We start from the raw sequence: 11949 nt of genomic DNA, 5'->3' as shown, positions 1-11949 counted from the left end.
CGATAGCTGACATGTGGCTAACCCCTGTAATGTAAAACCAATGAGGAAGTTAGCAAGGGGGATGCTAATGCTCATGTTAGCTTAACTTACTTTTCCAATTTCTGGGCAATGTCCGCAACATCGCCGTTGCTATGAATGTTCTCGATATCCATCCCGGAAAAGACAGCTCAAAACCGGCGCGAAAAATCAAACTGAGCCCTTTGAAGAACCGATATAAAGACGTACTGTTTGGTTTCGTGGACATATGAATTTGGTTTGTTGTTGTGTTTGAAGACGCTGCTTTTCCGCCCGCCAAATGTCCCCAGCGAATCACAGAGCACGTTGTAGTGACGCAAACGGCCACACGGGCCAATCAGATAGCAGAGATGGGGTCTAGTGGGCGGGATCAATAGTACAGGCACAGCCAATGAGGGGGCGCGGGACTCAAATTTAACACCGGGGTTAATTTTTCTTCGCTGCACCTACACGTTTTGGAAAATCCCCTAAATTTCAGCGTCGGACAGATATTTAAAATGAGAAAAACCTGATGAAGATACTGGAAAAAGAATAAAACTCAGTAAATGATAGGCTAGTTGAGTAAGGATAAAATGAAGGAGTGTCCATACAAATGTAGCTTTTAAAAAGATAGGTGGATAGTTATTTAATGTGCATTTTTTATATATTTAAAATAAAAAAATTCAATTCACACACACACACAAAGAAATCAACCTGAAAATTTCGTTTGTTATTAAATAGCAAATGTAGCTAAATTATAAGAATTTATTTATTTGATCATACGTCAATAAAGAGTGCCCTTGCATTGAATTGGATAGATAGAGAGAGAGAGAGAGAGAGAGAGAGAGATAGATAGATAGATAGATAGATAGATAGATAGATAGATAGATAGATAGATAGATAGATAGATAGATAGATAGATAGATAGATAGATAGATAGATAGATAGATAGATAGATAGATAGATAGATAGATAGATAGATAGATAGATAGATAGATAGATAGATAGATAGATGGAAGGAAGGATGGATAGATAGATAGATAGATATATAGTTGATAGATAGATAGATAGATAGATAGATAGATGGATAGATATATAGGTAGAGAGAGAGAGATAGATAGATAGATAGATAGAAAGATAGATAGATAGACAGACAGACAGACAGACAGACAGACAGACAGACAGACAGACAGACAGACAGACAGACAGACAGACAGACAGATAGATAGATAGATAGAGAGATAGATAGATAGATAGACATTGCCGTTATAATAATTCACATACATTACAAAAAATCCACAATAGAAGTGAGAAAAATCCACAAAAATGACCTTTAAATAAATAATATACGGAAATAACTCTAATGGAAAGAGAAACATATAACAATTAATAAATAAAACATTTGGACTAGAGCAGAACAGGCTTTTTTATCTCCTAGTAAATTGAATCAAACGAGCACTGTGTGTACAGAGGCTTTTATTTTGAAGGAACGGGCACATTTTTCAAAAGACTTTCAAGATCCTTCCTTTGTCTGATACAGTTCATAAATCAGAGAGAGAGAGAGATGGAGGGAGGGAGGGAGGGAGAGACAGGGAGGGAGGAGAGAGAGAGAGAGAGGGAGGGAGGGAGAGAGAGAGGGAGAGAGAGAGACAGAGACAGGGAGGGAGGGAGAGAGAGAGAGACAGAGAGAGAGAGAGAGAGAGAGAGAGACACACACACACATACAGAGAGAGAGAGACACGCACACATACAGAGAGAGACACACACATACGGACGACCAACTAGCATGGTGCTAGAGAAGTCTATGGACAAAGGTACAGAGAGAGAGAGAGAGAGAGAGAGAGAGAGAGATAGGGAGGGAGAGAGAGACAGGGAGAGAGAGAGAGAGAGAGGGAGGGAGAGAGGGAGGGAGAGAGAGAGAGAGAGAGAGAGAGAGAGAGAGACAGGGAGGGAGGGAGAGAGAGAGATGGAGAGAGACAGACAGAGAGGGAGAGAGAGAGAGAGATGGAGGGAGAGAGAGACAGAAAGACAGAGAGAGAGGGAGAGAGAGGGAGACAGGGAGGGAGGGAGAGAGAGAGACAGACAGAGAGAGTTTTATTTTTATTTTTTCAAGATTTTACAAAAAATACTTTCACAAAACATGAAATAATTACACAAATAATTACACACATATACGATATATAAAGAAAATGTATTAAAAACATAAAATTAGTAAAAACAAATTAGTATTGAAAACAGCTGCAGATCAAATAGATGTGCCCAAAGTTACATGTGTAATTCTTTTACATTAGAAGGTGTAGTCAGTCAGTCAGTGCGTTCACATGCAGACTCATAATCGGATAACTAAAGGAATAAGACTTCAACAGGACTTTTAAACTGCATGTAAACACCTTTATCCGATCTACTTCGCAACACAAATCGGCACATTAACGGACAAGCGAAGTCGGATAAGAACACCTAGATAACTCGTTCATTGTCGGCTTTCTCTCTGCATATGTCTTAATCCAATCTAGTTGTGCCATGGAAACGCACTGAGTGATTCTGGAGAATGCTTGTTGTCAAAATCACTTTGTCAAAATCAGTGAATATCTCCTCATGATCCACTACCTGTCTGTACTGTGTGTGTGCTGAAAAACAACCCAGTGTTAATACACAGCCTAGGCTTTGTGAACGGGCATGTTGCTATAGCTAAGGTGGGTCCCTTTGTTTACATACCAGTTTACACACACACACACACACACACACACACACACACACACACACACACACACACACACACACACACACACACACACACACACACACACACACACACACACACACACACACACACACACACACACACACACACACACACACACACACACACACACACACACACACAACACACACACACACACACACACACACACACACACACCCTGCGTTCCGAATCGCATACTTTGTACTATTTAGTATGGTTGAAAAAAGATTTAGGATGTCCCGATTCTTGTGGCCAGATTTAGGATGGTTAGAAGTACCCGGATGTCCTACTTCATGCGGCCAAGATTGTTAGTGTTGAAAACTGCATCCTATTTGGGGCGATTCTGACCCACAATCCAGTGCGCACGTGAAGTGACGTCACATCGACGAAGCCTCCGTATGAAAACAAACGGGGATGCGACGGATATAAAAGCAAGAGGCAAGATCAAGGAGCCATGTTAGGATGAAATAAATAAGTAAAAGTATGTCCCAATAGTATGCCTACTGCATCCTAACTAGATTCTTTTTATCGTCGGATGTAGTATGTAGAATAGAAAAAAGAAAGAGAATGAGATTTGGAACGCAGGAATCGGCAGATAAACAGACACACACACACACACACACACACACAGAGAGGGAGATAGAGGGAAAGACAGACAGACACACACACAGCCACACACACACACACACACACACACACACACACACACACACTCAGAATATGGGCGTGGTCTCCAGGGCTTGGATTCGAGCGGCGAACAGAACGACTCTCTTCTCCACTTCAGCGTTGATCTGAGTCTGAGAAGCTCGAGGGTTTTCACTGACGAACTGAGAAATACTCAGGATACAATCTCTCTGAAAGCACAAGGAGAGAAGAGGGTGAGAGGGTGAGTGAGTGAGTGAGTGAGTGAGTGAGTGAGTGAGTGAGTGAGTGGGTGAGTGAGTGAGTGAGTGAGTGAGTGAGTGAGTGAGTGTGTGAGTATGGCCCTTTCCCAAATGACTCCCTATGCACTCCCACTCCGTGAGCGAGTGTGACTCGCTGTGGAGTCACCCTCGCGGCTGTGGAGTGCCACTCGATCATTAAGGGGAGGGTATAACAACGGCGCGGCTTTGGCAAGCCCTCGCCTCTGTCAGACGGAAACAGGAAGAAACCTGGAGACACTAGTTAACTGTTAAGTCTTTATTTCTCACCCTAAAATAAAATTCCACCACTTTTATAGGCCTATTTGACCTGAAACGATCTTTACATTCATAAGCTACGCATGTGAGAGTAAATGTAGTATTGAATAAAAACAAACTCACTCCCATGATTTTTTGGCTGCATAATTTATTTTTTGTTAAACATTTTGTAACTGCGTATTCTTAATTTTACCAGCTCAGTCTGTAGTGGAGAAAACGGGTGGGTGATCCGCTGTTTAATTATCCTTTTAGTTTACATGCACAGCAGCATACAAAACCAGGGAAAAGAACAATAGTCTGCTAAAGCATGTATTCCACTTGTCATGATACGTTAATCTGCCATTTCGACCCGCGAATCGCGGCAGTTAATTAGCGTGCATAAATTATAATGCACTGCAAGGGTGGTCATAAATAAGAAAAGTTTTACGCTCCAGCTGACTGACGTCACCGCCGCTATTACTACCCCTCATTGGCTTTAACAGTAACACAAATCTTACTAACAATTTAAGGAAATAATAATCACTGTCCCTTATTAACTTGTGGGCATTTTCTTCATCTGCTTCGTTTTATCTTTTATCCACCCCTTGAAAATACACTAACGGTAGACAAGTGGCATAATCAAATCAACAAGTGTAAAACAACATGTTAATTCCAAAATTGTAGGCTACCCTCTGGTTCCGTCATTTAGGGCTATGCATAAAAATAAACAATCAAATGTCTGTTTGAGGTAAGAGAACGTTTCATTTATAATTAGGGAAACAAACTCCATGGAACTCTCATTTGTAAGTTAGCTCCTCCATTCCGGACTTAATTGATTGGCGGACACCTGTGTCAAACGTAGGGCTAAGCCACTATCGATGCAGACTCGGTGATCGAGGGCTTTATAACCCACTCACACTCGAGGCTCTGTGGTTTGGGACGACACTCAATATGGTGGGCCCTCCCCGCGAACGCGCAAACGGAGGGATAGTGGATAGGGTTAGGGTGTAGGGGGTGGATCTAGATTGGGCCTGAGTGTGTGTGTGAGTGAGTGAGTGAGTGAGTGAGTGAGTGAGTGCGTGAGTCAATGTGTGTATGTGAGTGAGTGAGTGTGAGTGTGAGTGAGTGATTGTGTTTCTGTCTGTCTGTCTGTCTGCATGTGTGTCTGTCTCTTTATCTATCTGTCTGTCTGTCTGTCTGCATGTGTGTATTCTCCTTCACCTTATAGCGTCCTGCCCTGTGAGTCTGTTGAACAGTTAAGACAGAAACACACACACACACACACACACACACACACACACACACACACACACACACACACACACACACACACACACACACACACACACACACACACACACACACACACACACACACACACACACACACACACACACACACACACACACACACCTCACCTTATAAGCGTCCACCTTGTCCTGCCCTGTCAGTCTGTTGAACAGTTCCCTGCCGAGCTGCAGACCGGTCACAGCTGTCAGGATGCTGCGGTCCTCCTCCGACTGGGACCCAAGCCATCGCAACAAGGCCATCTACAGACAGACAGACAGACAGACAGACAGACAGACAGACAGACAGACAGACAGACAGGGAGACAGACAGGGGGAGAGACAGACAGACAGACAGGCAGACAGGGGGACAGACAGGGGGAGAGACAGACAGGGGGAGAGACAGACAGGGGGAGAGACAGGGGGAGAGACAGACAGACAGACAGGGGGAGAGACAGACAGACAGGGGGAGAGACAGACAGACAGAGGGAGAGACAGGGGGAGAGACAGACAGACAGACAGGGGAGAGACAGACAGACAGACAGGGGAGAGACAGGGGGAGAGACAGACAGGGGGAGAGACAGACAGACAGACAGGGGGACAGACAGGGGGACAGGGGGAGAGACAGACAGGGGGAGAGACAGGGGGAGAGACAGACAGACAGGGGGAGAGACAGACAGGGGGAGAGACAGGGGGAGAGACAGACAGACAGGGAGGGAGGGAGGGACGGACAGACAGACAGGGGGAGAGACAGACAGACAGACAGACGGACAGACAGACAGACAGACAGGGGGAGAGACAGACAGGGGGAAAGACAGACAGAGGGAGAGACAGACAGACAGGGGAGAGACAGACAGGGGGACAGACAGGGGGAGAGACAGACAGCCAGAGGGGGAGAGACAGACAGACAGACAGACAGACAGGGAGAGAGACAGACAGACAGACAGACAGAGACAGAGACACACACACACACACACACACACACACACACACACAGGGACAGACAGTGTGAGGAGATGACATATCGACCATAGAGCACTCAATACACTTTTTAGAAATATTTTTTTAAAGGACACATAAGTAAAAGTTCAATCAAAACAATTCTCACCTGCTGTAATAGCTGCGCGTTGGTCATTCCTGGTTCGGACATTTTGACGGAAAATCCCGAAAATTTACGAACAGACGAGATTTCACGAACCAGGCGAAGCGTCAGGACTTTGAACAGACTCTTGCGATCTAGTCTGAAAACAATAACTGAAGCTGAACTCGCTATTTTCACAGAGATATCCAAGAATTAAATAAAATACTTCCGTCTGTCGATTCAGATTCAGAGGGCGTCAGATATCTTACTTCCTGTTTACGTTTTCTTCTCTGTCTTCTTCGGTGGTGTATTCTCTAGCAGATTTAGATCGCTGCAGTGCTGCCTACTAGCGGTCATACTGAGACCAACGCTTCACTATGAATAACATTTAAGATAACATTTATCCACAATTTTAAAGCTGGGGTATGTGATTTCTGATTGGTCAAAATTAACATGAGCGGTACACTTTGACCAGTTTTTATTTTTTTATTTTTTTTTATTTGTATAGCCCAAAATCACAAATACATTTGTCTCAGTGGGCTTTACATTCCATACAATATGATACAATATGACACCCTGCCCTTACACCCTTAGCTCGGCTGACAAAAAACTCCCAGTAAAAAACCCTTTACCGGGATTACATTTTTTTTAAAGAAATCTCAGGGAGAGTGGACAGAGTAAGGGATCCCTCTCCCAGGATGGACATACTGCAATAGATGTCATAAGCAGAGAAAATCACGAAGGAATTTGATCATTGACCAGATGTTTACATGGTAATACTAAAGTAAAGAATAGTGTGGATGAAGGAAGACTTCAGAAGCTGCCAGAGGATCCACACCGTCTCGTCTCCACCAGGGAAAACTAAGGTTTCCATCGCCGGGATTACATCCCACGTCTCCAGGTGCCGTCACTGAAGGCTTTACCTCATGTAGATGCACCGACAGTGTTGTTGTAATTACTCAGAATTCCTCATGGGGGGCGACAGAAGTTACGCACTTAAGCTTTAAAAAAAATAAACATGATAGGAGGGCATCATGTGACAAACAGAAACACACACATACACACACACACACAAACACACACACACACACGCACACACACAGTAGGGGTCAAATCTCAGCTGGTAAAAATAGCATGTTGTGTCACACTCACACTCACACACACACACACACACACAAACACACACACACACACACTCTCACTCACACACACACACACACACACACACACACACACACACACACACACAGCGGCTCAGTTAACAGGCTGTGGACAGGGAGCAGGACGTTGACACACACACACACACACAACGGTAGGAAATCTTTGTTGTTTTTTAATCCTAACTTTTTCTACTTGTTGTTGCCATGGTTATATTTTGTTTGACATTCTCAGAGAGATCAGATTCACATCAACAGGTTTGTTAATACGTCTTTATAACAGCAGATACATGTGAGCAGTAGCCTACAGCAGGTCGTAAAAAGAGGAAAGTCTGGCGTATAGCGGACAGCACTGAGGAATCATGGGATATTGAGTTCCATCTCCTTCAACTAATAGTGTGAATGTTTCTACAGTAGCTCAGAACAGACAAACTTAACGGCCTTATGTGTTTTTATATATAGTGGGCGTCCTGGGGAAATGCACCTGTTGGAAGACCAAGAAGAAGAAGAAGTACTTTAGAATAAATAACTAAATACATCTTCACCTCATCACTTGATATTGTGGAAAGAACTTGAGGCAGTGGTGGATGATGCCATCTTTAGTAACTACAGCTTCTTGTCCTTGAAGGCCACCGTAGCTTCTGGAAATTAGCAAGGGAGCGTTGACATCTAGAATCTCACCACTAGATGATGCTAAATATTCCGATATGACAAACATAATTGGGTTGATAATCCCAGAATTCTTTGGGTCACGATTTGATTCAAAATTAATTTCTTGAGTCTGTTTAAAGGAGGATTTCAGTGTTTGTGTGTGTGTGTGTGTGTGTGTGTGTGTGTGTGTGTGTGTGTGTGTGTGTGTGTGTGTGTGTGTGTGTGTGTGTGTGTGTGTGTGTGTGTGTGTGTGTAGCAGCAGTGATGCGTACAGGCAGGAGGCAGGACGTCCCGGTGGGCGACCTGTCAGTCATCAGAGGTCTGTGGGAAGGACGAGTGAAGAGACACAAAGTGAGACAGAAGAAAGAGAAGGAGAGAGTCGAGCAGAGCGCGCTGGCAAAGTAATGTACAACGTGTGTGTGTGTGTGTGTGTGTGTGTGTGTGTGTGTGTGTGTGTGTGTGTGTGTGTGTGTAATGTGCAACACTTTGTATATACTGTATGTATTATTTTTTTCGCATTATTAGACAGTGTGTAGAGACAGAGATGAAATGTGTCAGAGAGGGGAATGACATGCAGAGAACGACCCGGGCTGGATTCTAACCCGGGTCTGCTGTGAAGAGGACAGACAGACAGACAGACAGACAGACAGACAGACAGACAGACAGACAGACAGACAGACAGATAGACAGACAGACAGACAGACAGACACAGAGGGGAATGACATGCAGAGAACGACCCGGGCTGGATTCTAACCCGGGTCTGCTGTGAAGAGGACAGAGACTCTATGGAGGAGGGATGGGGGGGGAGGGTCTAACCACTACACCACGGGCACCTTGTAACTTTTTTTTATATTTTTTATTATACAATTCAAATATCATGTACAAAAAAAGTTATAAATCGCCATTAAACACAGAACACATCAGTAGATCAAGGGCTAAAGTATAAAACACTTTAAGTTCTGAAAACACAGACTAGAAATACCCTTTTCCAAATATCTTTTCCTCAGTGATTCTGGAGAACGCTTGTTGTTAAAATCTGTGAATATCTCCTCACAAACCGGTGTGTAAACAAAGAGGGCCCACCGTAGCTAGCAACATGCAAGTTTACAGAGCCTAGGCTGTTTATTAACACTGCATTTTTTTTTCAGCACACTTACAGTACAGACAGGTAGCGGATCATGAGGAGATATTCACTGATTTTGATAAAAAGTGATCTGAGAATATGTTTTAGTTAAAGTATTACCACCTACTTCCTCGACTACTTCACACCCCTGTAAACTAATTCTGTGGAATAAAAAACTCAAAGTATTTGACCTCTCAGTCAGACACACACTCACACACAGCTGACTGATTAGTCATGAACTGAGAGAGTCACCGCTGGTTTTAGTAATATGAACACACACACACACACACTCACACACACACACACACACACACACACACACACACACACACACACACACACACACACACACACACACACACACACACACACACACACACACACACACACACACACACACACACACACACACACACACAGTAGTAATATGAACACACAGACAGTCGGCTATATATATCCAAACGTCAGCGCTAAAGGTACAATGAAAGGTCAACGTCTAGTATCCAGAAGGATTCAGAGAACTGATACCAAATACCCCATTAAAGCTAGACACTGCAGGTGATTTAGTAACATTTTTACCTTATAAACATTATCATGAAACATATGAAGTGTGTGTGTGTGTGTGTGTGTGTGTGTGTGTGTGTGTGTGTGTGTGTGTGTGTGTGTGTGTGTGTGTGTGTGTGTGTGTGTGTGTGTGTGTGTGTGCGTGTGTGTGTGTGTGTAGGATTGATCAGCAGTGGCAGTTTCGCATCTACTGTAAAACCCTGAAGAGCAAAGAACGAGAGCAGCTGCAGCAATACCTGGAGAGAAATACACTGACGGACACACAGACACACACAGGTAAATGCTGCTGTAGTCCTACAGTATATGTGGTACCATGAGGTCTCTGGTTCCTCCTCCCAGTAACCATGAGGTCTCTGGTTCCTCCTCCCAGTAACCATGAGGTCTCTGGTTCCTCCTCCCAGTAACCATGAGGTCTCTGGTTCCTCCCAGTAACCAGTAACCATGAGGTCTCTGGTTCCTCCTCCCAGTAACCATGAGGTCTCTGGTTCCTCCTCTCAGTAACCATGAGGTCTCTGGTTCCTCCTCCCAGTAACCATGAGGTCTCTGGTTCCTCCTCCCATTAACCATGAGGTCTCTGGTTCCTCCTCCCACTAACCATAAGGTCTCTGGTTCCTCCTCCCACTAACCATGAGGTCTCTGGTTCCTCCTCCCAGTAACCATGAGGTCTCTGGTTCCTCCTCCCAGTAACCATGAGGTCTCTGGTTCCTCCCAGTAACCATGAGGTCTCTGGTTCCTCCTCCCAGTAACCATGAGGTCTCTGGTTCCTCCCAGTAACCATGAGGTCTCTGGTTCCTCCTCCCAGTAACCATGAGGTCTCTGGTTCCCCCTCCCAGTAACCATGAGGTCTCTGGTCCCTCCTCCCACTAACCATGAGGTCTTTGGTTCCTCCTCCCAGTAACCATGGGGTCTCTGGTTCCTCCTCCCAGTAACTACGAGGTCTCTGGTTCCTCCCAGTAACCAGTAACCATGAGGTCTCTGGTTCCTCCTCCCAGTAACCATGAGGTCTCTGGTTCCTCCCAGTAACCATGAGGTCTCTGGTTCCTCCTCCCAATAACCATGAGGTCTCTGGTTCCTCCTCCCGGTAACCATGAGGTCTCTGGTTCCTCCTCCCAGTAACCATGAGGTCTCTGGTCCCTCCTCCCACTAACCATGAGGTCTTTGGTTCCTCCTCCCAGTAACCATGGGGTCTCTGGTTCCTCCTCCCAGTAACCATGAGGTCTCTGGTTCCTCCTCCCACTAACCATGAGGTCTCTGGTTCCTCCTCCCAGTAACCATGAGGTCTCTGGTTCCTCCTCCCAGTAACCATGAGGTCTCTGGTTCCTCCTCCCAGTAACCATGAGGTCTCTGGTTCCTCCCAGTAACCATGAGGTCTCTGGTTCCTCCTCCCAGTAACCATGAGGTCTCTGGTTCCTCCTCCCAGTAACCATGAGGTCTCTGGTTCCTCCTCCCAGTAACCATGAGGTCTCTGGTTCCTCCTCCCAGTAACCATGAGGTCTCTGGAGTGTGGGAACTTGAGAGGGGAGATGAGAAAAGACAAATTTCAATTTAACAATTGACTAATAAAGTAACTTAACTTAATTGTTGCTATATTTGTGTATTTACAGACAATGTTTATGTTGTTTTTCTACCAGCCCCAGAGCAGCAGGATGAGAAGGATCCAGAGAGCAACGATCTGGTCTTCAGTCTGGAGGGAGATCAGTGGAAGGTGAGACACTCGTTGTGGTCAGTGATTCTGGAGAACGCTTGTTGTAAAAATCAGTGAATATCTCCTCATGATCCGCTACCTGTCCCTACTACTGTGTGAGCACTGGGAGAAAAAAATGCAGTTTAATACGCAGCCTAGGCTCTGTAAAAGGGCCTGTTGCTAGCTATGGTGTGTGTGTGTGTACGGTTTAAGTACATGTATATATATACGTATATTTCTTCCAGGATTTCCCCCAAGAGCTGCAGTGGAAGACTTACCTGAGAGAGTGGCACGTCAGCCGGACTAAGATATGCCGTCTGCCCGACTACCTGGCTCTCTTCACCCAGCTCACGGTGATACACATGCCCAAGAACAGGCTCTGTGAGCTGCCTAAGGAGATAGGTGAGAGGGGGGTATGGATGGAGGGATGGATGGATGGAGGGAGGGAGGGAGGGAGAGAGGGAGGGAGGGAAGGAAGGAGGGAGGGAGGGAAGGAGGTATGGATGGAT

The 11949-nt window shown here is 45.1% G+C and overlaps 2 protein-coding genes across 2 annotated transcripts in view; one reads left to right on the top strand and one right to left on the bottom strand.

Annotated features, from left to right (window-relative positions):
- Positions 1-1473: 1473 nt before the first annotated feature.
- LOC307261935 (uncharacterized protein) lies at positions 1474-6524 on the bottom strand. Its single transcript, XM_080042647.1, has 3 exons — positions 6289-6524; positions 5313-5444; positions 1474-3591 (listed from the first exon to the last, which is right to left on the bottom strand). The coding sequence occupies exons 1-3, from the start codon at positions 6328-6330 to the stop codon at positions 3451-3453; spliced, it is 315 nt and encodes a 104-aa protein (XP_079898773.1). The 5' UTR covers positions 6331-6524; the 3' UTR covers positions 1474-3450.
- Positions 6525-7543: 1019 nt separating this feature from the next.
- The window catches only part of lrrc2 (leucine rich repeat containing 2), a gene marked incomplete at its 3' end in the record, with an annotated part of 12498 nt that continues 8092 nt past the window's right edge, over positions 7544-11949 (top strand). Inside the window, exons 1-5 of the mRNA XM_080044919.1 lie at positions 7544-7573; positions 8326-8470; positions 9917-10032; positions 11388-11461; positions 11686-11842. Coding sequence (XP_079901045.1) covers positions 8334-8470; positions 9917-10032; positions 11388-11461; positions 11686-11842 — 484 coding nt within the window. The 5' untranslated portion in view covers positions 7544-7573; positions 8326-8333. The remainder of the gene's footprint in view (positions 7574-8325; positions 8471-9916; positions 10033-11387; positions 11462-11685; positions 11843-11949) is intronic.

Source organism: Ammodytes marinus, assembly GCF_949987685.1.
Source record: "Ammodytes marinus genome assembly, chromosome: 2".
Lineage (NCBI taxonomy): Eukaryota > Metazoa > Chordata > Actinopteri > Uranoscopiformes > Ammodytidae > Ammodytes > Ammodytes marinus.
The sequence above is the reverse complement of the archived record's forward strand: the minus strand, read 5'-3'. Positions and strand labels throughout refer to the sequence as shown.